The sequence below is a fragment of the Somniosus microcephalus genome, chromosome 18 (genome assembly GCF_052327205.1).
Source record: "Somniosus microcephalus isolate GS21.2 chromosome 18, FLI_Smic_1.0, whole genome shotgun sequence".
Taxonomy (NCBI): domain Eukaryota; kingdom Metazoa; phylum Chordata; class Chondrichthyes; order Squaliformes; family Somniosidae; genus Somniosus; species Somniosus microcephalus.
Window position 1 is genome coordinate 1,311,214 of NC_141004.1, and position 26,418 is coordinate 1,337,631.

General features: G+C 48.6%; 1 protein-coding gene across 1 annotated transcript in view; it reads right to left on the reverse strand.

The window, feature by feature from the left end:
- alx3 (ALX homeobox 3) overlaps window positions 1-26,418 on the reverse strand; it is a 69,619-nt gene that overhangs the window by 24,469 nt on the left and 18,732 nt on the right. Inside the window, exon 2 of the mRNA XM_086010956.1 lies at window positions 2,594-2,883. Coding sequence (XP_085867082.1) covers window positions 2,594-2,883 — 290 coding nt within the window. The remainder of the gene's footprint in view (window positions 1-2,593; window positions 2,884-26,418) is intronic.

Consider the following 26,418-nt stretch of genomic DNA (forward strand, 5'->3'; position numbering starts at 1 on the left):
CTTCTGAGGCCCTCCGCCCACATTATAAAAATTCTGTGGACCCCCTGTAAAACAACACAAGTATTTTTTCTGTATAAAAATTAGTTATTAGTTATTAATAGCTCTATTATACCTTACATAAAGAAGAATTTATTAAGTCCTAAATTTACAAAAGCAAAATACTGTGGATGCTGGAAATCTGAAATAAAAACAGAAAATGCTGGAAATACTCAGCAGGTCAGGCAGCATCTGTGGAGAGAGAAACAGAGTTATGTTACAGTTCTGACAAAAGGTCATTGACCTGAAACATTAACTCTGTTTCTCTCTCCACAGATGCTGCCTGGCCTGCTGAGTATTTCCAGCATTTTCTGTTTTTATCCTAAATTTACCTTATGTGCCCATTTGTTGCTCCACCCCATCAACCATTTGCTTAACAGAAAATGAACCAGGAGCAGCAAGCGCAGCGCTCACTACAGGCTCGTTCTGTGCTCACTACAGGTTCGTTCTGTGCTCACTACAGGCTTGTTCTGTGCTCACTACAGGCTCGTTCTGTGCTCACTGCAAGCTCGTTCTGTGCTCACTACAGGCTTGTTCTGTGCTCACTACAGGTTCGTTCTGTGCTCACTACAGGTTCGTTCTGTGCTCACTACAGGCTCGTTCTGTGCTCAGTACAGGCTCGCTCTGTGCTCACTACAGGCTTGTTCTGTGCTCACTACAGGCTCGTTCTGTGCTCACTACAGGTTGGTTTTGTGCACACTCGCTCGGACTGGACTGAAGTTCCAGGTCCACGTCCTCCATTTTGGAAACAGAACTTCCCTCTTATTTCGAAACCAAACCCCAACACGGCGGTGAAAGCCAGCGACTTGAATTAACAGCACCAGTAATGGAGAAATAAACAGGGCCCTGAGCGACTTCACCCACCCGACCTCATCACCATAAATCTTTTAGTGACAAAGGCAGCCCCCCTCTTTCCTCCTCCCCAACCCTTTCACAAATAGCTGGTGGTATCTCACGAGTGGCCAGGCTAGGCCTATCTGTTCATTAGAGAAGCACATGGCCATGAATATAAAGCTCCGAATCTGAGGTATGAGGAAAATCGTGATAACGCCTTCAGCCATTTTATTAACACATTCTGAATGTATTTTAAGTGAGTTTGATTGAGGGAGGAATGTTGGTCGGGACACCAAGAGAACCCTCTGCTCTTCTTTCAATAGTGTCATGGAATCTTTAACACCCTGAGCCACTCAATCAAAACTCATCCAAAGGTAAGACAATGGCAGCACTCCCCACTGCACTGAAATGGAAACCTAGATTATGTCCATAAATCCTAGAGTGGAACTTGAGCACATGAGCTCCTGACTGCTACCAACTGAGCAAAATTGACACTGCGAAACACTGAGGAGTGCAGTTCTATGAGGTTCTCCCACTCGTCTGTTGTAACTTCAATGGAGAACCACGGAAACTGTGGAAAAACAGCAAAGTTATGGCAGATGAGTGAGTGGGGAATCTCGTGTGAAGGGTTACTGTGATAAATCCATGTAGTGAAACAAGAACTCGAAGAGGCGAGATATTAGAATTAGTCTGTGTACTTTATTAACAACTGCGTAGCAAACATACAGGCCTGCATCCTGGCATTCCACCTTTGCTGACCTTGACAGGAAGCAACCCCCTGACCTTAGCTAGCAGCAGCACTAGCTACAGCACCACCTGGTGGATAACCTTAATCATAACATCCCAGATTACTATACTTAATCATAACATCCCAGATTACTATAGTTACCCTTGAATGCAAGAAATCTTCACAAATTCATTAATGGTGTCGCTATACCTGGAATTCCTACCTCCTTTTGTGCCTGTGTGTGTGTGTGTGTCTTTCTCTGTGCGTGTGTGTGTCTCAGTGCATATCTAATGTGTGTCTAATGTATCTGTGTGTGTGTGTGTGTGTGTGTGTGTGTGTATGTGTGTGTGTGTGTGTGTGATGTGCATGTCTCTGTGTGGGACAGTGGAGAGTTCTTTCAGTGATGCAGCGCAGATGCAATGGGCTGAATGGCTTCTTTCTATGTTGTATAATTAATTCATTCCACCTGCCTCTAAACCATAGGTCAAACTAAGGTCCGTAGCCCCAAGGAGATCTGTGAGAGGATCTCAGGGGCTTCCTGAGGTCATCAGGTTTCTGCATTTTTTGACATACCAGCAGGTTATCACTGTTTCTATATATTAACAAGACAAACCTTCCTCCAATGATCGCACTGGTTTCTTTAGGTAGCTGACACTGTCCTTCACAAATTAGAATCCCCAGGACTTTGTCAATATTCGCAGGGGGCCCTCACACAGAAAAGTTTAAAAATCCCTGCTCTCAGCAAGCAGACCTCTGCTTCCCTTGATTAGAGACCAACATGGAGCTGGCAGTATAACTTAGGTCAGCAGGCTGCTTACCAATCTAAGTAGGTACCTGTCTCAAACTGAAGCTTGTCACATAACAGTGTCCAAGGGTGAATACCAAGAAGACCTGGTCAAGTCTAATTACCTCTAACCTTACCTCTAATGCTAACCATTACCTCTAACACTAACCATTACCTCTAACCTTAACCATTACATCTAACCCTAACCGTACCTGAACTCTGGCCTCGGTGAGCTCGGTGGCCAGAGCCAGCTGTTCTCGGGCATACACATCTGGATAGTGAGTTTTCTGAAACACCTTCTCCAGCTCCTCCAGCTGGTAACTGGTGAAGGTGGTTCTGTTCCGTCTCTTCTTGTTCTTGCTGCTGTTATCTCCCTCACTCCGCTCATTCGGAATCTCATTTCCTGGGAACTCTTTCATTTTTCCACAGATTTTCAGTGGATCTTGACAGTCTGGCTCCATAAGTTGATAATCAATGGTTTTGGAAACCTTGGCATTCACTGCTAAAGAAAACAAAGTGAGTGTAAAGTGGAGTTAGGTACTTCTATTTGAATGAAAAATGGGGAACTATCTACGTAGGTTAATTTACACCCAGTTAGTGAAACTGCAGGAACTTTGGTTGTGAACCGTGTGGCTTTTTGACAATGTGATTTCATTAGTGAAATGAAAACTAGCAACCAACCACAATGTACTGACAATAATGATCTTTATGATTCTTAAAGAGGCACTGAGAGTTAACAGGGTGTCTACACTTGGTATTCCTACACTGACTAGCGCATTGCACTAGGGTTTGATTCCGAGATCACTACACTCCGGACCTGCTCTTTAATCTATGTCCTAATTGTTGAAACTGTCTTTGCAGGACCTCAATTCTTCTAGCCATTAGTTTCCTTGTCCTGGTACCTGGGACACAACCCACCCTTTCAGAACCCTTGATGGAAAGATACTTGCTTGTTCCCCTAACTGTTCAGTCTGCCGTTACTGCTGTCTTTCTGTACTTCACTTCTTGCTCTTCAGCAATGACTTGCTCCATGAAGACATGTTTTTTCTCCTGGCTACCTTCCTCCAGGTTACCGTCATCGTCACGGTATTCAGTGCAGAATACCTGTTTGTCAATTCAACACACTAGAACCTAAGTGATCACAACTGTCACCATGCTTATATGGGTCGCGGTGCAGCTCAATGCTGCCATTTTGTACCATACCAAGAATGAGCTTTGAGCAGTGTCAAAAACACAGGAAATTGCACTGTTACAATGTCATCTACATATTCAGCCCTGACCACTTGCATTCCACATTCCCATGGCCCCAGAGAAATCAAGAAATTAAGTTCTATAGATTATTGATCATTAATGATTGCAATTACCTTTATGACTTTTGAGAGATAAAAAAAGCCTGATATGAAGTAAACAGGTACCACCCAATGTAATAAGGAATTAGGAAATCACTCCCCCATTGACTCCAAAATAAAGTGAGAATTCAACTGAGTCATAACAAAGAAATCCAGACAATGCTGGAAACACCCAGCAAGCCTGAAACACCCACATTCCTGCTCTTCACAGATGCTGCCTGATCTGCTGAGTGTTTCCAGCATTTTCTGTTCTTGTTTCAAATGTCCAGCCTCTGCAGTATCTTGTTCTTTGTTTTTGTTCTATTCGGATAGTTGAAGCCAGCTGGAGCACTGATGGGCAGTGCAATTGTCTTCCGTTTCCTGGAATAGATAGGGGTGGGGGGAGAAGTGCCTACTCATGATCACTACCCAATAACTCCTGCTGAATTGTGCACAGGCAGACACTGAGGGATGCTGGCCTAGGTTCAACTCTAATGCCAAAATAGAAGAGATGGCAAATCAGGAGGAGGAATGCAGGAGATTGCTGGGGAGCTGGATAGGTCAGTGGAGTCGCACATAGGACAGAAAAATCTAAAGTGGTACATTTTGGAAAAAAGAACAAAGAAAGGAAATATATTTATTTAGCATCTTTAATATCCTCAGGCTATTCAAAAGTGATGAGTTACTTTTGAAGTGCAGCCACTGTTCTGTTTTATGTAGGAAACGTGGCACCAATTTACATACGCAGGTCCCACAACAGCAAATGAGATAAATGACCAGATGTTTAGTGATGTTGGTTCAGGGATAAGTGTTGTTCAGGCACCGGGAGAATTCCCTTACTTTTCTTTGAATAGTGTCATGGGATCTTTAACACCCAAATGACCAGCACTTGGCCTCGGTTTAACATCTCATCCAAAAGATGACACCTGCAACATTCCTCCAGTCTCTCATTCTGCAATGAAGTCAGCCTGGATTATGTGCTCAAATCCTGCACTGGAATCCACAACTTACTAACTCGCAGGTGAAAGCACTACAATAACATTATAGACTTGTTTTTTTTTACACAAACTGTTTATTAGAAGATGAAGTGGTTATTTAGGCAAGGACTATAACCCCACTTGACGTGCCATTAAGTATTTGAAAAGGAAGAAAATAAACATGTATGGGGAAGAGCAGGGAATTGGATTTAGAGCAGAGTCCTCCAGTTAAAGAGTTGGAATGGGTATAAGAACAATGGACTTGGGCCTCTTCCTTTGTTATATGATATTATGAAAAATGGGTAGGACCATAGAATATATAGGAAAGGAGTAGGCCATTCAGTTCCTTGAGCCTGTTAGAATCATAGAATCATAGAATGATACAGCATAGAAGGAGGCCATTCGACCCATCATGCCTGTGCCAGCTCTTTGGCAGCGCTATGCAGATAGTCCCACTCCCCGGCTCTTTCCCATAGCTCTGTAACTTTTTTCCCTTCCAGTATTTATCCAATTATCTTTAGAAAGTTACTGTTGAATCTGCTTCCACCACCCTATCAGGCAGCGCATTCCAGATCATAACAACTCGCTGCATAAAAAAATATTTCCTCATGTCGCCTCTGGTTATTTTGCCAATCACCTTAAATCTGTGTCCTCTGGTTACCGACCCTTCTGCCACTGGAAACAATTTCTCCTTATTTACTCTATCAAAATCATTCATGATTTTAGAATCATAGAATTATTGAATGATACAGCATAGAAGGAGGCCATTCTGCCTATCGTTCCTGTGCTGAACACCTCTAGCAAATCTCCTCTTAACCTTCCCTGCTCTAAGGAGAACAACCCCAGCTTCTCCAGTCTCTCCGCGTAACTGAAGTTCCTCATCCCCAGTATCATTCGAGTAAGTCTCTCCTGCACCCTCTCCAAGGCCTTGAAATCCTTCCTAAAGTGTGGTGCCCAGAGATCTAAAGTTTGATAAAGGTTTAGCATAACTTCCTTGCTTTTGCACTCTATTGCACTCTATTCCTCTATTAATAAAGCCAAGGACCCCAAATGCTTTTTTAACAGCCTTCTCAACTTGTCCTGCCATCTTCAAAGGTTTGTGTACATACACCCCCAGGTCTCTCTGCTTCTGCACCCAGTTTAAAATTGTACCATTTCGTTCATATTGCCTCTCCTCATTCTTCCTACCAAAAATTATCACTTCATACTTCTCTGTGTTAATTTCATCTGCCATGTGTCTGCCCATTTCACCAATCTGTCTATGTCCTCCTGAAATCTGTTAATATCCTCCTTGTTGTTTACTATACTTTCAACTTTGAATCATCTGCAAACTTTGAAATTATGCCCTGTATACCCTGTATACCCAAGTATAGACCTCCTCAGAAGACAAACATGGGACACAACCAACAGAGTACCCTTCGTCATCCAGTACTCCCCCGGAGCGGAGAAACTACGCCATGTTCTTCGCAGCCTTCAACATGTCATCGATGATGACAAACACCTCGCTAAGGCCATCCCCACACCTCCACTACTTGCCTTCAAACAGCCGCCTAACCTCAAACAGACCATTGTTTGCAGCAAATTACCCAGCTTTCAGGAGAACAGCGACCACGACACCACACAACCCTGCCACGGCAACCTCTGCAAGACATGCCAGATCTTCAACACAGATACCATCATCACACGTGAGGACACCACCCACCAGGTACATGGTACATATTCATGTGATTAGGCCAATGTTGTCTACCTCATACGTTGCAGGAAAGGATGCCCCGGAGCATGGTACATCGGCAAGACCATGCAGACACTGCGACAACGGATGAACAGACACCGCACAACAATCGCCAGGCAGGAGTGTTCCCTCCCAGTCGGGGAACACTTCAACAGTCAAGGACATTCAGCCTCCGATCTTCAGGTAAGCATTCTCCAAGGCGGCCTTCGAGACACATGACAACGCAAAATCGTCGAGCAGAAACTGATAGCCAAGTTCCGCACTCATGAGGGTGGTCTCAACTGGGATCTTGGGTTCATGTCACGCTACATGTAACCCCACCTGATGTAGAATCATCCAGACTCAAGTCGTCGTTGGCTTGTTCTCTCTACACAGATGTGGCCGGACTGGCTGTGATTTCCAGCAAACAAATTTTTTTTTCTTTTTATTGTTTTTTGTTTGTTTTTGTTTTTCATACAGACCCCAGCATCTGTAACATTTGACCCCTTGTGACCCCACCTCATTGTTCTTTGATGTAATGTTTTCCTGACTGACCTGTTTGGACACCATTCACACCTTTGATTGCTGTGATTATCTCTCTGCCGAGGTGTGATAAAGGGCAGTTAGAAAGATTACCTGTAATCATCTGGCAGTGTTCTCTGACTATATATGCTGTGCCTATATGCATCTCTTCACTTCACCTGACGAAGGAGCAGTGCTCCGAAAGCTTGTGATTTCAAATAAAGCTGTTGGACTATAACCTGGTGTTGTGTGTCTTCTCACATTTGTCCACCCGAGTCCAACACCGGCATCTCCACATCTTGGGAGGGAATGGGAGAGGAGCTGGACATTGGGAGAGAGAATGGGAGAGGAGCTGGACATTGGGAATGGGAGAAGAGCTGGACATTGGGAGGGAATGGGAGAGGAGCTGGACATTGGGAGGGAATGGGAGAGGAGCTGGTCATTGGGAGAGAGTATGGGAGAGGAGCTGGACATTCAGATGGAATGGGAGAGGAGCTGGTCATTGGGAATGAGAGAGGAGCTGGGCATTGGGAGGGAATGTGAGAGGAGCTGGTCATTGGGAGAGAGAATGGTAGAGGAGTTGGATATTGGGAGAGAAAATGGGAGAGGAGCTAGTCATTGGGAGAGAAAATGGGAGAGGAGCTGGTCATTGGGAGAGAAAATGGGAGAGGAGCTGGACTTTGGGAGAGAAAATGGGAGAGGAGCTGGACATTGGGAGAGAAAATGGGAGAGGAGCTGGACATTGGGAGAGAAAATGGGAGAGGAGCTGGACATTGGGAGAGAAAATGGGAGAGGAGCTGGACATTGGGAGAGAAAATGGGAGAGAAGCTGGACATTGGGAGAGAAAATGGGAGAGGAGCTGGACATTGGGAGAGAAAATGGGAGAGGAGCTGGACATTGGGAGGGAGTGGGTGGTGAGCTGGTCATCAGGAGGGAATGGGAGAGGAGCTGGTCATTGGGAGAGAAAATGGGAGAGGAGCTGGTCATTGGGACAGAGAATGGGAGAGGAGCTGGTCATTGGGAGAGAATGGGAGAGGAGCTGGACATTGGGAGGGAATGAGAGAGGAGCTGGACTTTGGGAGAGACAATGGGAGAGGAGCTGGACATTGGGATGGAATAGGAGAGGAGCTAGACATTCGGAGGGGATGGGAGAGGAGCTGGACTTTGGGAGAGAGAATGGGAGAAGAGCTGGACATTGGGAATGAGGGAGGAGCTTGACATTGGGAGGGAATGGGAGGGGAGCTGGAGATTGGGAGAGATAATGGGAGAGGAGTTGGACATTGGGAGGGATTGGGAGGGGAGTTGGTCATTGGGAGGGATTGGGAGGGGAGTTGGTCATTGGGAATGGGAGAGGAGCTGGGCATTGGGAGGGAAAGGGAGAGGAGCTGGTCATTGGGAGGGATTGGGAAGGGAGTTGGTCATTGGGAATGGGAGAGGAGCTGGGCATTGGGAGGGAAAGGGAGAGGAGCTGGTCATTGGGAATGTGAGAGGAGCTGGGCATTAGGAGGGAGAATGGAGAGGAGCTGGTTGTTGGAAGAGAGTGTGGGAGAGGTGCTGGTCATTGGGAGGGAGAATGGAGAGGAGCTAGACATTGGGAGCAAATGGGAGAGGAGCTGGTCATTGGGAGAGAGTGTGGGAGAGGTGCTGGTCATTGGGAGGGAGAATGGAGAGGAGCTAGACATTGGGAACAAATGGGAGAGGAGCTGGTCATTGGGAGAGAGAATGGGAGAGGAGCTTGACATTGGGAGGGATTGGGAGAGGAGCTGGTCATTGGGAATGGGAGAGGAGCTGGACATTAGGAGGGAGAATGGAGAGGAGCTGGACATTGGGAGATAGAATGGGAGAGAAGTTGGGTGGTGGGATTGGGAGAGGAGCTGGATATTGGGAATGGAAGAGGAGCTGGTCATTGGGATTGGGAGAGGAGCTGGACATTGGGAGATATATTGGGTGAGGAGCTGGGCAGTGGGATTCAGAGAGGAGCTGGACATTGGGAGGGAATGGGAGAGGAGCTGGACATTGGGAGAGAGAATGGGAGAGGAGCTGGGCAGTGGGATTGGGAGAGGAGCTCGACATTGGGGTGGAATGGGTGAGGAGCTGGACATTCAGAGGGAATGGGAGATGAGCTGGACTTTGGGAGAGCCAATGGGAGAGGAGCTGGACATTGGGAGAGAGAATGGGAGAGGAGCTGGACATTAGGAGGGAGAATGGGAGAGGGGCTGGACATTGGGAATGGGAGAGGAGCTGGTCATTGGGAGAGAGAATGGGAGAGGAGCTGGACATTGGGAATGGGAGAGGAGCTGGACTTTGGGAGAGAGAATGGGAGAAGAGCTGGACATTGGGAATGGGAGAGGAGTTGGACATTGAGAGGGAATGGGAGAGGAGCTGGACATTGGCAGAGAGAATGGGAGAGGAGCTGGATGTTGGGAATGAGGGAGGAGCTCGACATTGGGAGGGAATGGGAGAGGAGCTGGACATTGGGAGGGAATGGGAGGTGAGTTGGTCATCAGGAGGGAATGGGAGGTGAGCTGGTCATCAGGAGGGAATGGGAGAGGAGCTGGTCATTGGGAGAGAGAATGGGAGAGGAGCTGGACATTGGGAATGGGAGAGGAGCTGGACATTGGGAGGGAATGGGAGAGGAGCTGGACATTGGGAGGGAGTGGGTGGTGAGCTGGTCATCAGGAGGGAATGGGAGAGGAGCTGGTCATTGGGAGAGAGAATGGGAGAGGAGCTGGACATTAGGAGGGAGAATGGGAGAGGAGCCGGACATTGGGAATGGGAGAGGAGCTGGTCATTGGGAGGGGAATGGAAGAGGAGCTGGTTATTGGGAGAGAGAATGGGAGAGGAGCTGGACATTCGGAGGGATTGGGAGAGGAGCTGGTCATTGGGAATGGGAGAGGAGCTGGACATTGGGAGAGCATGAGAGAGGAGTTGGTCATTGGTAGAGAGAATGGGAGAGGAGCTGGACATTCAGAGGGATTGGGAGAGGAGCTGGGCATTGGGAGGGAATGGGAGAAGAGCTGGACAGTGGGATTGGAAGTGGAGCTGGATATTGGGAATGGAAGAGGAGCTGGTCATTAGGAATGGGAGAGGAGCTGGACATTGGGAGGGAATGGGACAGGAGCTGGACATTGGGAGAGAGGATCGGAGAGGAGCTGGGCAGTGGGATTGGGAGAGGAGCTGGATATTGGGAATGGAAGACGAGCTGGTCATTGGGAATGGGAGATGAGCTGGTCATTTGGGAGAGAGAATGGGAGAGGAGCTGGTCATTGGGTGTGAATGGGAGAGGAGCTGGACATTGGAAGGGAATGGGAGGTGAGCTGGTCATCAGGAGGGAATGGGAAAGGAGCTGGACATTGGGAGGGAATGAGAGATGAGCTAGTCATTGGGAATGGGAGAAGAGCTGGCCATTTGGGAATGGGAGAGGAGCTGATCATTGGGAATGAGAGTGGAGCTGGTCATTGGGAATGGGAGAGGAGCTGGTATTTCCGGGATTCCCACAACGTGTAATTTATTAATGAATACTGTAACTTCGGGGAATTTTCCTGATCTTATGGTGAAACCTTATCTCAGTTTAATTAAATAAATACCGATTTGTGTAATTCATGGAATTTAATGGATACAATTTATTATTTTATTGAGGTATTACTTTTCAGGAACTCCACCATTATCTACATAAATCAACATTCTTTCTATCCCAGGTTTATTCAGACGTGAGATTGCAATTTTTCAAAAAGGAAAGTGGGGAACTACATGAAACCAGTTTATTCCACAGATATAAAATAGAGGCAGGGCTGAAAACAGCAGCGATCCTTTAAAATCAGTGCTGACTTTCATCCCAGATAGTTTTACAAAAATGAAAAACAATAAATGTAGTTATTGTAAAATTGCTGACTAAAAAGTGCCTGTAAAATCGATCAATTTAAAATATTGACATTGGCCCATTTATTGTATTGATTCAGAAGCAGAAACCCTAAAAAATTAAGGATGGTGAATTGAGAATTGTTTTGTCAGAATGGGCCTATACTCTCTGAGAGGTGATCTCATTGAAACATACAAGATTCTGAAGGGGATTGACAGGGTAGATGCTGAGTGGTTGTTTCCCCCTGGCTGGAGTGTCTAGAACCAGGGGTCACAGTCTCAGGATAAGGGGTCAGCCATTTAAGACTGAGATGAGGAAGAATTTCTTCACTCAGAGGGTTGTGAATCTTTAGAATTCTCTGCCCCAGAGGGCTGTGAATGCTGAGTCTTTGAGTATATTCAAGGCTGAGGTCGATAGATTTTTGGACTCTAGAGGAATCAAGGGATATGGAGATCGGGCAGGAAAGTGGAGTTGAGGTCGATGATCAGCCATGATCTTATTGAATGGTGGAGCAGGTTCGAAGGGCCGTATGGCCGACTCCTGCTCTTATTTCTTATGTTCTTATAAGTTACTGATGAGCGAAATGGGAACTGTGATTCTGGTGTTTGTGTTCTGGACTCAATACTCTCAGTTGGTACAAAAGCAAAATACTGCGGATGCTGGAAATCTGGAAAAAAACTGAAAATGCTGGAAATACTCAGCAGGTCAGGCAGCATCTGTGGCAAGAGAAACAGAGTTAACATTTCAGGTCGATGACTTTTCGTCAGAACTGGAAAATGTTAGAGATGTAACAGGATTTAAGCAAGTGCAGGGGCAGGGAAAGGGGGGAGGGGAGGAAAGAACAAATGGGATGGTCTGATAGGGTGGAAGGCAGGAGTGATTAAATGACAAAAGGTATGATTGTACAAAGCAATTCTTTATCAGCAGTTGGCTGCTCTGATCCGTACTCCCAGCACTTCTCCTTTTAAACTGAAGGGGGCTATGGGGAGAGAGAAGATACAGGGCTATGGGGAGAGTGAAGATACAGGGTTATAGGGAGAGTGAAGATACAGGGATATGGGGAGAGAAAACATAAGAACATAAGACATAGGAGCAGGAGTCGGCCATTCGGCCCTTCGAGCCTGCTCCGCCATTCATTAAGATCATGGCTGATCTTCTACCTCATCTCCACTTTCCTGCACTATCCCCATATCCCTTGATTCAATTAATATTCAAAAATCTATCGCTTCTGTCTTGACTATACTCAACGACTAAGCCTCCGCAGCCCACTGGGGTAGAGAATTCCAAAGATTCACCACCCTCTCAGTGAAGAAATTTCTCCTCATGTCAGTCCTAAATGGCCGACCCCTTATTCTGAGACTGTGACCCCTGGTTCTAGACTCTCCAGCCAGGGGAAACATCCTCCCTGCATCTACTCTGTAAAGCCCTGTAAGAATTTTGTATGTTTCAATGAGATCACCTCTCATTCTTCTAAACTTGAGAGAATATAGGCCCAGTCTACTCAATCACTCCTCATAGGACAATCCCCCCAACCCAGGAACCGATTTGGTGAACCTTCGTTGCACTCCCTCTATGGCAAGTATATCCATCCTTAGGTAAGGAGACCAAAACTGTACCCAACACTCCAAGGCCCCGATTTTCGGGCAGCTGTCGGGCGGCTTTTCATGCGGCCGTGGTCCGAAAATCGCGGAAAAAGCGGGTCGGGACCCCCCCCCGCCTGATTCCCCGCCCCGTCCGACTTTTGGACCGCCGTTTCCACGCGCCCCGCTTCAGTCCCGCCCGCCGCTGGCGGGACTGCTCGTCGGCACACTAATCACCAATGATCACTGTAATGATATCAGCAAATAGTGATGGTATTTGCCTGTTTGATTATGATGCCTTACCAGCATATTTGCCTGTTTGATTATTTATGCCTTACCAGCAGAGGGCATGTGAGACAAGCAGTTTAGTTTTAGTTTTGTTTTAGATGGATCTCTAAGATGGTGTCTCCTGTAAAACTGTTACCATGCTTGAAGAGACTTTAGATTAAAAGACATGGGGCTAGATTTTCAGTTGCTAGCGCCAGCAGTTAGCGCCTTAAGAGAAGTGATTTTCGGGCGCTATGCGTGTAGCGCCCGTGCACAGCGCAGTTTGCGCCCCGCCCCAAATTAAGTTGCCCGTTAGCGCCGGCGCAAAGTTTAGCACCCGCCTGGATGCGCGCGCAGAAAATGGCGTCACATCCTCGTGCAACGCCCTTTGGCCGCCCCGATTCCAAACTTCAGTCGGACCGCCCCATTGTGCGGCTGGCGGCCGGAGCGTTTGGAAAAAGGAACGCAACACAACCAGCGCGGGCCCCGGGGGGCGCAAATTAAAGGGGACGTGCTCTCCAGTATAAAGGCCAGCCTTTTTTCAGAAAACACTCTTGTGCAACGCATTTCTGGAGACACAACAAGGAGGATAGCTAACTGGTTTCAAGCAGCAAGAGCTCAGGTATTTTTGGACTCAGGCCAGAGCGCTGCAAGTGGCCTTTTGGAAATTTGAGTGTTTGCCAGGATTTGATGGGGGTTGCATGGGGTGCCAACGCGGAGCTGCAGCTCCATGTCCGTAGGGCTCGCAGACGCATTGTGAGAGGGGCAGCCCTGGCTAGAGGCAGAGGGGGCTACAGGCGTCGGCCACGTAGGCCTTACCCAGTCAGGCTATACCGCCAGCAGCGCTCCTACCTAAACATGAGTGCCGCGTGATGTGTTAAAAGGCTCCGATTCCGAAAGGAGGTGATTGCAGAGATCTGCCACCTGCTTCGCCGAGATCTGCAGCCAAAGCTCAGGTGCAGGACGTCTCTGTCGGTGGAAGTGAAGGTGACGGTGGCATTGAACTTCTATGCCACCGGCTCCTTCCAATACGCTGCTGGGGACATAGCAAACATCTCCCAGTACGGCGCGCATCGCTGCATCCGCCAGGTGACCGAAGCACTGTTCAGAAGGAGAAGCCAATTCATCTCCTTCCCCATGGCCCTGGAGAGCCAGCATCAGCGCGCATTGGGATTTTCCAGACTCGGGGAATTCCCCTTGGTGCAGGGCGCCATTGACTGTACGCATGTGGCTTTGCGGGCCCCTCTGGAGCATGGCGAGCAGTATCGCAACAGGAAGGGCTACCATTCTCTGAATGTGCAGCTGGTGTGTGACCACAATCAGCGCATCATGGCAGTCAATGCCAGCTTCCCAGGCAGCAGCCACGATGCCTTTATCCTGCGGCAGAGTACTGTGCATGACATGTTGTCCAGGCACAGCCTCCCCCAAGAGGATGGCTACTCAGGGACAAAGGCTATCCTTTGTGCACCTGGCTCATGACCCCGCTCCGCGCGCCCAGGACCGCTGCTGAAGAGGCCTACAACGAGAGCCATCAAACCACCCGCAACATCATCGAGCAAACTATTGGGGTCCTCAAGCAGTGGTTCCGCTGCCTTGATCGCTCCGGAGGAGCTCTCCAGTATTCGCCGGACCGGGTCTCCCAATTTGTGGTGGTTTGCTGCATGCTACACAACCTGGCTATCCGCAGGACTCAGGCACTGCCACCTGACGTTGGACCAGCACCTCAGGAGGAGGAGCAGGAGGAGCATGAGGAGGAGGAGGAGGAGGAGGAGCAGGAGTACGTTCCCAGGAGGGAGCGACCAGGGCCAAGGGCCGCACGACGCCACCTTATTACACGGTACTTCTAAGCCCCCTGTCAGGGAATGGCCAGGGGCCATGAGGGAAGATGAATGCAGCCGCTCCGCAAGCCCTCAGCCGGCGAAGCCAACAAACACTAAGAAGAACAACCATGGAGACTGCATGAATAAAGATAATTTTTTATTACACAAAAATGAAAAGCCCTTCCCACATGAATCCCCAAAAACAATAAACGGGCCCCACAAAAAGCCCAACAAACGACTCACTCCCACAAACTGGGGAGGAGTCACTCCACCTTTCTTCAAACCGGGCCTCAACGTCGGCCTAACGCAAAAAATAAGCCCTCCAACAACACAACCATGGGCAAAATAAAGATGGCCACCGCCATATAAAAGGAAAGCTGGCCACACCCTCTACTGAGTGGCCCGCGAGGGCGAGACCTTGCCCAGCCTTTTGCCTCCCCTGCCCGGCCTGCTGCTCCTTCGCAAGCTCTGCCCAGTGGCTGCTGCGAGGCTGGGGGAAGGCGCCTGAGGCTCAGATGCCCTTCCGCCAGATGCCGCTGGGGGGCGGCCTACACGGCGTTTGGGCCTCGAGGGGCCGTCTGCTGAGTGGCGCACCTGAGCCTGGCCACCATCAGCTGCAGCCGCTTGCCCTTGACGCCCCAGTGGGGGAATGGCGGCGACGGATGGCGCAATGTGGGCCAGCTGGCGTCTGGGATGCGCTGGCTGGTGCTGTGGCGCGGTGGCACTCGGCCGGGCCCGTACTGCAGGATCCGCAACAATCAGCCGAGGGGCGGCTTGCTGGGATGGTCCAGCGCGGCGGCTGCCCTGGCGATGCCTGCCTGAGACAGCGCGTGTGGCAGCAGTGAGTGCCCCTGTTGTCCTGGTGTGCGCGCGCATCACATCCGCCAGGGTCTTGACGGCATCAGTCAGCATGCGGCCACTCGCGGCAGTTGCTGCCCCGAACTCGCGCACATTGGTCGCCAGCGACTCGATGGCCTCAGGCATGCGCCTCACCACGCTCATGAGCTCCGTGTGGCGCCGGTCTGAATCCTCGGCCATCTTATCCATCTTCTGCACCTCCTCCGAGGTGAAGGTGTCCGGACTGGTGTCGCGACTCTCCTGCTGGGGAGGAGGGGGCTGAACTAGGGGACCCTTGCCACGTTGGTGGCGGCGAGTGTGCCGATCAGCAGCACTCCCCTCTGATCCTTCCCCCCTTTGGGGGGAAGGCCGCGGGCCACGCGCACGGCTCCTGGGTGGCTGGACGCCACTGGTCCCAGAAGCTGCATTGCCCTGCGACAGTTCCTCCAGGCACTCGTCCAGTGAGGAGGTGTCAAGCATTTCCTCCTCTCCTGCGGGACGTGACTGTTCCCCCGATGGTCCGGCTTGCTCCTCCTCCTCCTCCTGCTCGGAGATGCTGTCACTGGCAGCTTCAGGGTCCTGGTCGTCACCAGCTGAAAGCAGGAATGCACAAGAGTAGCTTCAGAGTGAGGAGACGGCGTCAGCAAGGGAGTTAGGACTGGTGGCATTCAGCGCATTGGTGGGACAGTGGCAAAGGAGGTAGCTCGGACGGGCCAGTGCGACGCGAGAGGGCCAAAAGGCGAGGTCCTTACCATTGCCGGGCAGTGGAGGGTCGGATACTCCGCACACTGTGGGGGCGATCACACGGGCTCCCATGAGCACACACACGCGCTCCTCCAGCCGAGTGAGCTTCTGCAGCTTGGCGCGGCCACCCCTGGCACAGGCCTGGCGATTAAAGGCTACTTTAGCCTGCAAGAGAAAGGACGGGCTGTAAGTGCGCAGTGTAGCCCTGATGTAGTGTGCACTGCCTCCCATGGTGGAATAGCTTGGCCAGAGTGAAGCCCTGATGTAGTGTGCACTGCCTCCCATGGTGGAATAGCTTGGACAGAGTGAAGCCCTGATGTAGTGTGCACAGCCTCCCATGGTGGAATAGCTTGGCCAGAGTGTAGAGTGCCGAATGGCCAATTGATGCTCATGACTGTCCCAATGCTGCTGGCTGAGGGCTGGCCAATAGGACTTTCAGCTCCCTTTGCCCATCATGTCAGGTGTACATGCAAGAATGAGGAGGAGACTGGAAAGGGTACTCACCCTGACAATCCTGGTCAGGTCGTTGTATTTTTTACGACATTGTTTGTGGGTCCTGGGGGCATCGCCGGTGAACGTCACCCTCTGGGTGATCTGCTTCCAGGCTTTGGTGTAGTCGTGGTGGGTTGGATTCCTCCCACTCTCTGGGAACAAGATCTTGCGCCTCACCTCCAGAGCTGTGACCATTATGTCCAGATCACCCTCTGAGAAGCGCAGGGCACGCTGACGGGCCTTCTCTGGCGTTGCCATGACTCCCTGGGGCTGAGCAGCAGTGTTGAGGCCTCTTTGCAAGGCTGCAGTGTGCAGGGCGTGGCAGCAGACCAATTCGTCCCTTCCCCCTTTAAGAGCTGGTCGGTGCCACGGGGTCTGCTGTCAGTCCAAAAATGACCACACCCGCGCTGCGCCCCGCCTGGGCGCTATCCCTCTGGACCGCCGGCTTAGCGCCTAAAGATAGTAGTGGAACGCCTCTTTTAGCGCTCCACCAACCTCTTAGGGCGAAGCCACTGAATTCCCGGCAACGGGGCGCTACTTTGGGGCGGGCGCTAACTTCGGGCGGGCGCTAAGGTTAGCGCCCCAAAACTGCCTATACTGAAAATCTAGCCCATGATGTCAGAAGTGATTGAAAGAGATGAAGAGGAAAAATCTGAAGTTAGCAACTCGACGAGATAGTGGCAAGCAAGCTATCCAGCGAAATCAGCTCTCCACATATTAGCAAGCCAAAAGAGAACATCGTTACTTACCATTGGAGAATAGCTAACGAAGTGAAAAAATGGTAGGATTACACCCACCGGCGAAGCTTCAGTTGACAGGTAATGTGGCTGAAAATTGGAGGAGGTTCAAACAACGTTTGGAGTTGTATTTAGCGGCAATCGGAGCTGATGAGAAAAGTGATAAAATGAAAGCGTCAGTGTTCTTACATGTCATGGGTGATGAAGCGCTGAAGGTGTATAATAACTTCACATTCACTGCTGATGGAGACAATATGAAGTTGGATAAAATAATGGAACAGTTTGAGGCCTACTGCATACCTAAACGTAACGTGACGTTTGAGAGGCACAGATTTTTCACATGTGTACAGAAAACGGGTGAGACTATTGATCAGTATGTGACTGAACTGAGAAACAGAAGCAAATCATGTGAATTTGGGGGACTGACAGACTCGCTGATAAAAGACAGACTGGTGTGTGGTATTCCAGATAATGGTCTAAGGGAAAGACTGCTAAGAGAGCAAAATCTAGACCTGGGAAAAGCCATAGCACTGTGTAGGGCTACAGAGACTGTGAAGTCGTAGGTAAAGGAGCTGTTCAGTGACAATAGCTGCAACATGGATGCAGTGAGAAAGAACGGACACAAACCGTTTAACAAAAAGAGCGCCAATGTGAAAAGAGAGGCGTGGCCAGCGAACAAAAATGAAAGGGGCAATCAAAAGTCATGTAGTCGATGCGGTACACAGCATCCACCAAAAAAGTGTCCACATATGGTAAAACATGCATTAGTTGCAACAAAAACAACCATTATGCCCGTTGCTGTAAGAACCAAGCGCAACAAAGCAAGGTCCATACAGTAGATGAAAGCGAGATAGAGGAGTTCTATGTGGATGTTGTGTCTGAAAGCAAAAAAGAAAAAAGAGACTGGATGTTGACACTAAAAGTGAATGACATACACATTCCATTTAAATTGGATACTGGAGCACAAGTTAATGTGATATCAGAGACTGATTTTAAGAAAATTAGACCCAGACCAAAGATACATGGAATAAAAGTGAAAGTGACAGGATACTCAGGTACTAATATACCAGTGAAAGGAAGATGCATTGTCAAAGTGACACACAAGGACAGAGAGCACACGCTAGCATTAATCGTGGTGCCAAAGGGTGTGCGAGCCATACTAGGTTTAATAGCCTGTGAGAGACTGAACCTGGTAAAGAGAGTCCTCATTGTGGAAAGCGAAGGATAGACAGTCTATGATGAACTCATGAAAGAGTACAACGACCTATTTCAGGGTCTAGGCTGCCTTCCAGGAGAACACACGATCAGAGTAGATAAAAGTATGCCAACGGTCATACATCCATGCAGAAAAGTTCTGTTTGCTCTTCAAAAGCAACTGAAGGCAGAGTTGGACAGGATGGAAAGCCTGAACGTGATTCAGAAGATAGATGAGCCAACTGAGTGGGTGGGTTCCCTCGTCATTGTGGACAAAAAGAATGGAAAGCTCAGAATTTGCCTGGATCCAAGAGATCTAAACAGAGCAATAAAGAGAGAGCACTTCAAGCTTCCTACACGTGAGGAAATCATGTCACAGTTTGCAAATGCAAAGTATTTCAGCAAGTTAGATGCATCATCAGGATTTTGGCAGATGAAATTGGACGAGGCAAGTTCAAGACTGTGCACGTTCAACAGTCCATTTGGCAGATACAGATTCCTAAGGTTACCATTTGGCATTGCCTCAGCTCCTGAAGTGTATCACAAAACTATCCATATGATCTATGAGCACCTGGAGGGAGTTGATACATCGATGGATGACATCATAGTATGGGGAACCACGAGAACTGAGCATGACGAGAGACTGAAAAAAGTGCTGGAAGCAACAAGGAAAACAAACCTGAAGCTGAATAGAGAGAAATGCCAGCTCGGGGTGACAGAGCTGACATTCGTGGGGGATATCCTTAGCAGTGAGGGCATCAGACCAGATCCCAGAAAGGTGTCCGCCATTGAGAATATGCCAAAGCCACAATGCAAAAAGGACGTGCAGAGGTTTAATGGAATGATCAACTACATGGGTAAATTCATATCCAACCTCTCAGAAAAGATGGCGCCACTGAGACGACTAACTGAAAAGAACATAGAATGGGAATGGAATCATGAGCATGAGAAGTCATGGAGCGATCTAAAGAAACTGCTCACAGAGGAACCAGTTCTGAGGTTTTATGACCCAGCGAGACCCATCAAGATATCATCAGATGCATCACAGAGTGGGCTCGGTGCCGTTCTTCTGCAAAAATATGGCTACTGGCAACCTATTGCATATGCATCGCACTCAATGACAGACGCGGAGATGCGATATGCTCAAATAGAAAAGGAGCTGCTCAGCATCACATACCCCTGTGAAAGATTTCACCAGTTTGTGGCAGGACAAGCAATCAGTGTAGAGACTGACCATAAGCCCTTGATTGCATTGTTCCAAAAGCCACTAAATAGCTGTCCGCTTAGAATACAAAGAATGATGATCAGGCTGCAACACTATACACTGAATGTTGCGTACACACCGGGTAAGCTGATGTATACAGCAGACACGCTGTCCAGAGCTGTTGACCCAAGTGAGCCCGGAAACACCAAAATGGATGAAAAAGTGAACGCCTACGTGGACATGATCACAAGTGCACTGCCCATAGCAGATGCAAAAATGGAGCTCATAAAGACTGAGACAAACAAAGATGAAACACTGAGACGACTGAGGAAAAGCATCTTGGATGGATGGCCCAACATGAAGCAAGACTGCTCACCTGACATGGCAGAGTACTGGAACTGCAGGGCGGAACTATCAGTGGTCGAAGACATCATCTACAAAGGAAGTAAAATAGCTATCCCAAAGAGTCTGAGAAAAGAGATGCTAAAAAGGATCCATGGCGGACATCTGGGAATCGAAAAGTGTAAGAAAAGAGCACGAGAGGTGATGTACTGGCCACGAATCAACCAAGATGTGACAAATGAGGTGTCAAACTGCACAATATGCCTGAAATATCGAGCAAGCAATCCAGTAGAACCACTAAAGCCACACCCAGCGCCAGACAGACCTTACCAGAAGGTAGGCGCTGACCTATTTGTATGTCAAGGGAAGGACTATCTTGTAGTCACAGACTATTACTCCCTGTATCCAGAGGTTTGTAGACTGTGCACCACCACTGCAGATGCTGTGATAACATGTATGAAAGTCATATTCTCCAGACATGGCGTGGCAAGCGAGGTCTTCACAGACAACGGACCCCAGTTTTACAATGCAAGTTTCCGACACTTTGCCAAAGAGTGGGACTTTGTCCACACAACGTCAAGTCCTCACTTTCCACAGTCCGATGGACTAGAGGAAAAATCGGTCCAGACAGTGAAAAGACTGATGTACAAGGCAAAAGACAGTGGAACTGACTTCTACCAGAGCATGCTTGTATACCGCTCAACGCCGCTCGAGTGTGGTATGTCACCAGCCCAACTCCTTATGGGACGTCTGCTAAGGTCAAACCTACCCATCCCGGAGAACCTCCTGAAAACAAAAGAGGGGGAGAAAGTGAGGAAGTTCAAAGAACAACAGAAAGAAAAGCAAAAGTACTACTATGACAGAGGAACACAAAACCTACCTGAACGCCACACTAGTGACCAAGTAAGGTTCAAAGACAAAACAAACATATGGACTCAGAAGGGAGCTGTCCTGAGTGAAGTTCAGCCAAGATCATACACCATTCAGACAGATGAGGGTGCTGTTCTGCGAAGAAATCGTCGAGATCTTCTCATGAGACCAGCCACAGCAAGTCAAAAGACTGATACTGTTGAACAACCTGATCACACAGCAGGTCAAAAGACTGATACTGTTGAACAACCTGATCACACAGCTGAGAAATCATCATCTGAGGCAACAACTCAGATTCAAGGACAATCAATCAGAAAATCCTCAAGACGCGTGAAGCCTCCTGAGAGACTCACTAAGCAAGTTTAAGGACTCTTGTTATAGAAGGAAGTAATGTTATCTTATTCTTTCTTCAAGTTCTAGTGTATTTACATATTTCATGTGAACACACAAAACAAGGTTAACTAACCTTGATAATGATAATGATAATGTAAGTTCATTAAGTGTTACAGCTAAAATGCAGAGTAATACAAAGAAAACATGTTGTTAGATAAAAGTAAAATACTTTTGTTTTAAGAAAGGGAGATGTAATGATATCAGCAAATAGTGATGGTATTTGCCTGTTTGATTATGATGCCTTACCAGCATATTTGCCTGTTTGATTATTTATGCCTTACCAGCAGAGGGCATGTGAGACAAGCAGTTTAGTTTTAGTTTCATTTTAGATGGATCTCTAAGATGGTGTCTCCTGTAATGCTGTTAACATAGTTGAACAAACTTTAGATTAAAAGACATTCTCTTTCATGAATGTGTCGTCATTGAACCCACATACAAATCAATACAATCACCTTGTTAAGGACGATTTTCCCATACCGTTGCGACTTTGGGGCTATCCCCACCTGAAACCCGCCTGCGGGGAACCCCGCCGATGAGAGTTGGCGTGAAAACAGCTGGCTTACTTGCTTGCAGCAGCAGGTCACTGAGGGCTGATGATATTTAAAGAGGCAGCATTTGCAGGCTGCAGGACCTTGTTGATCAAGGCTTGGGGGAACTATTTGAAGCCTTAGGAGCAGCTGCAGAAAGTTTGAGCCTCACACACTTCTTTAGTGTGAGCTCCTGGGAAGCCCCTCTCACCACCCTAACTCAGGACCTCCTCAACCGAGGCATCTGCTAGAAGCATGGGAGGCCTTTGGCACCTTCCCTTCCTGGCATTAGAGGATCTCCAACAGCAGAGGTGGCAGCAGCAGAACCAGGAACAGCAGGATGATTACCAGGAGCACCAGGCTGCTGCTCACTCACCTGAAGCTGCACAAGCCAGAAGGGGCCAGCGCTTGGAAGTGGCTTGAGAGCACCTTGCTGCGCTTTAGGGGGCCAGTGGGGCCCATTTCTGCACTGGCAGTCCTACTCAGAAGGACTTCCATGAAGATCTGGTTTCTCTGTTCAACAGATGGCGAACGCTCCTCAAGAGATGTCATTCTCTTATGAGCACTCACCATTTTTCCATATGCTGGAGAGTTATCTCCTCCATGGAGGTTGCCAACCTTTCCATGGTGCTGCGTTCATGCACCAATGACTCCACAAAGGCTCTGCTCATGGTTGCTATGGGCTCCTCCATTCGCTCCACACTCGCAGCGACCCTGGAGACAAAACCTGCCAGAGACTCCTGCATCTGTGCATGGAGATCCATCACCTCTTCTCTTGCGGATGGACCCAGAGGCAGAGGGTCGAGATGCAGCGCAGCTGAGCTGAGCTGGCAGAGCCCTGCACCCTCCGACGAGAACTCTCCACTGCTGTCCCTGTCTCCAGAATCTGCTGAGGCTCACTTGTCAGCTGTGAAACACCAGGTGACAACACTACTCTATGTCCCAAAGGTCCCCCCGAGGTGTGAGTGTCTGTGCTGGTGCTGGGTGCGCTTACTTCTGCTGACGCTGCACCCTCAGAGGTTGGAGCTTCCTCTGAGGAGTCTGGCTGCACAGCCTCTTCCTCCTCCACAGTGAGGACGGGGGCTCTGGATGGTACTGTGGGGGAGTGAAGGAAGGAGTTACAGATGTAATGCCAAGGTTCCTCTGGTGACTCCCAGTGAGTTGGCATCTGCTGACACCTGCATCCATGCAGCATTGGTCTCAGTGGGAGGCCTCTTCCTCCCTGACCTAGGGAAGAGGACCTCCCTGTGGGCCCTAACCCCATCCAATAATGCTTGCAGTGAAGCCTCATCGAATTTGAAGGCAGCTCGGGGTCTGGCACTGGCCACAGCTGCTGCAGGCTCCTCTGCCATCCTGTATGGTTCATTTGGAAGCCTTCAGAGGATGCAGTGCTTGCCATGGACCTTGAAAGCACCACGAATGATGACATCATAGTGTGGGGATTTCTGACTCGATTTAGACAATTAGCAAGGCTTCCCACATGCTGGGAATTAATTGGCCAATTGAGGGAAAATTGCATGGGGCTGGCTGACACTTTTTTATGTGTGTCAGAAACCCCACATTCGGGGAAATCCGACCATTTCCCACACAAGCTGAAAATCGGGGCCCAGGTGTGGTCTCACCAGGGCCCTATATAATTGCAGTAAGACGTCTTTCCAGTAAGAAGATACAGGGCTATAGGGAGAGTGAAGGTACAGGGCTATAGGGAGATTGAAGATTCAGGGCTACAGGGAGAGTGAAGGTACAGGGCTATAGGGAGAGCGAAGATACAGGGCTACAGGGAGAGCGAAGATACAGGGCTACAGGGAGATTGAAGATTCAGGGCTATAGGGAGAGTGAAGATACAGGGCTATGGGGTGTAAGAAATCATGGATTGGAAGAAATAATAGTCTGTTACTGGTTCCCTAGCTCAACAGTTTGTCTAAGTTGATGGCACAGAAGGATTCCAGTCATGTCAGAGAAAGAGTTGTACAGAGAGCTGAATTACAAGGTCAGAACACAAAAACAGGCCTTCGAGCAGGCATAGTTAGGCCTGATAAGGGATGCAGCAAGGAGCTGTAGGATAAACAAGCTGTCTACAAGAGGGCAACAAGATCTTTAGGACAGAGATAAGGAAGAAAATGACCTCATGAGGTTGGGAGGGTGCTGTCATAGGTAGCGTCTCCCTTGTAATTGGACAATGGGATGGGTGAAAATGATTGCCACCAGGCATCCACCGGCCCATTGAAATAAGGTATATAAACAGGTGACAGAGAGAGGAAAACAGGCAGTTAGGGGCGAAGGCTTCCCCGAGGTGGCACAGCCTAACACCTTGGACAAGTTTAGCCTCAGAATGGATCAATGCTGGCTGACAGCCTAACACCTCCAACAGCTCGACCCAATGGAAGTGACCACTGCAGCAGACTGCAGGAATCCACTATATCCATGACCACCGTACTGCCTCACCATCCGTTCGGTCATTTTATTCTGTTCCAGGGCCATAGATCACCCTCATCTGTCATGGGTTGTATGTCTACTGTATCTTTTTCAAACACATGTAGTATCTGATTATGCTTGAACTGTAGCTCTCTAATAAAAAGACTTACAACTCCTAAGACCCTCTGGGTAAACTATTTGTGACCTATGATCCAAATCTTACAGGGGAGAGAGAAGATACAGGGCTACAGGGAGAGAGAAGATACAGGGCTACAGGGAGAGTGAAGATACAGGGCTACAGGGAGAGTGAAGATACAGGGCTACAGGGAGAGTGAAGATATGGGGCTACAGGGAGAGTGAAGATACAGGGCTATAGGGAGAGTGAAGATACAGGGCTACAGGGAGAGTGAAGATACAGGGCTACAGGGAGAGTGAAGATACAGGGCTACAGGGAGAGTGAAGATACAGGGCTACAGGGAGAGTGAAGATACAGGGCTATAGGGAGAGTGAAGATACAGGGCTACAGGGAGAGTGAAGATACAGGGCTACAGGGAGAGTGAAGATACAGGGCTATAGGGAGAGTGAAGATACAGGGCTACAGGGAGAGTGAAGATATGGGGCTACAGGGAGAGTGAAGATACGGGGCTATGGGGAGAGTGAAGATATGGGGCTACAGGGAGAGTGAAGATACAGGGCTATAGGGAGAGTGAAGATACAGAGCTACAGGGAGAGTGAAGATACAGGGCTACAGGGAGAGTGAAGATACAGGGCTACAGGGAGAGTGAAGATAAAGGGCTACAGGGAGAGTGAAGATAGAGGGCTACAGGGAGAGTGAAGATAGAGGGCTACAGGGAGAGTGAAGATACAGGGCTACAGGGAGAGTGAAGATACAGGGAGAGTGAAGATACAGGGCTACAGGGAGAGTGAAGATACAGGGCTATAGGGAGAGTGAAGATACAGCGCTATGGGGAGAAAGAGAGGAGACATAAGCCAAAGGAGATCGAAGGTACAAGACTATTGGGGGAGGAGATACAGGATTATGGCGAGAGGGAGAAGATGCATGGTTACAGAGAGAATTAAGTTGCAGAGCTATGAAGCGAGAGAGAAGATTCAGGATGATGAGGAACAGGTTCTGTTTTGCATTACTGTGGCTCAGGCACAATGGGCCGAATGGCCCCCACTGCTGCTATAAACTCTTGCGGTTCTCTAGTTTCCCTAGTTTTAGGATAAAGTGCCCCATGTACTTAATATCTAATAACCTTGGATCACTCAAACCCTAAACATGTATCTCTCTTGAGAAGGGACACAATAATCCGGCCTCGGGCGACTGTCTGTGTGGAGTTTGCACATTCTCCCCGTGTTTGCGTGGGTTTTCTCCTGGTGCTCCGGTTTCCTCCCACAGTCCAAAGATGTGCGGGTTAGGTTGATTGGCTATGATAAATTGACCCTTAGTGTTAGGGGGATTAAATACATGGGGTTACGGGGATAGGGTGGGATATGTGTTGGTGTAGGGGTTACGGGGATCGGGTGGGATATGTGTCGGTGCAGGCTCGATGGGCCGAAATGGCCTCTATCTGCACTGTGGGGTTTCTGTGATTCTGTGAATGTAATAATTCGCAACTTGGTCAACACGGGATGGTAATCAATATATAAATTGAGATTACTGTGTAAGGTGGTACTACCGGAGATTGTCTATGAAATACTGAACACAAAGTTGTCCTGTTTGATTGCAGCGACTAAATCCGTCTGTTTCTGGATTGTGAATCAAATATTACTTCTAGCTGAAGTTACCATTTCAAATTAAACATTGGAGCAGTGATTGTACCAATGGGAAATATCGAGACTTTCACTCCCTTATCATTAAAGGACAATGTTTCCGCCCTTATATTGTTTTATAGTCAGAATATGAGCCACACTGGCAATGCCTTTCCTCATTGAATCGCTGATATCCTTGGGCTGAAAGTATTCCCAGGATAGAATGAGGTAGGAATTACAGATTGGGATCCAACGACCCTGAAGGAGCATTGGTGTCATTTCACAAAATGTGTTAATATAACATTTAAAGCTTATCTTGAGAAAAATGAAATTTAATTTTCCACCAGGACCCACAGTGTTGTTTTAATAAACATAGAAGATAGGAGTAGGAGTAGGCCATTCGGCCCCTCGAGCCTGCTCCGCCATTCAATGAGATCATGGCTGATCATCCAAATTCAGTACC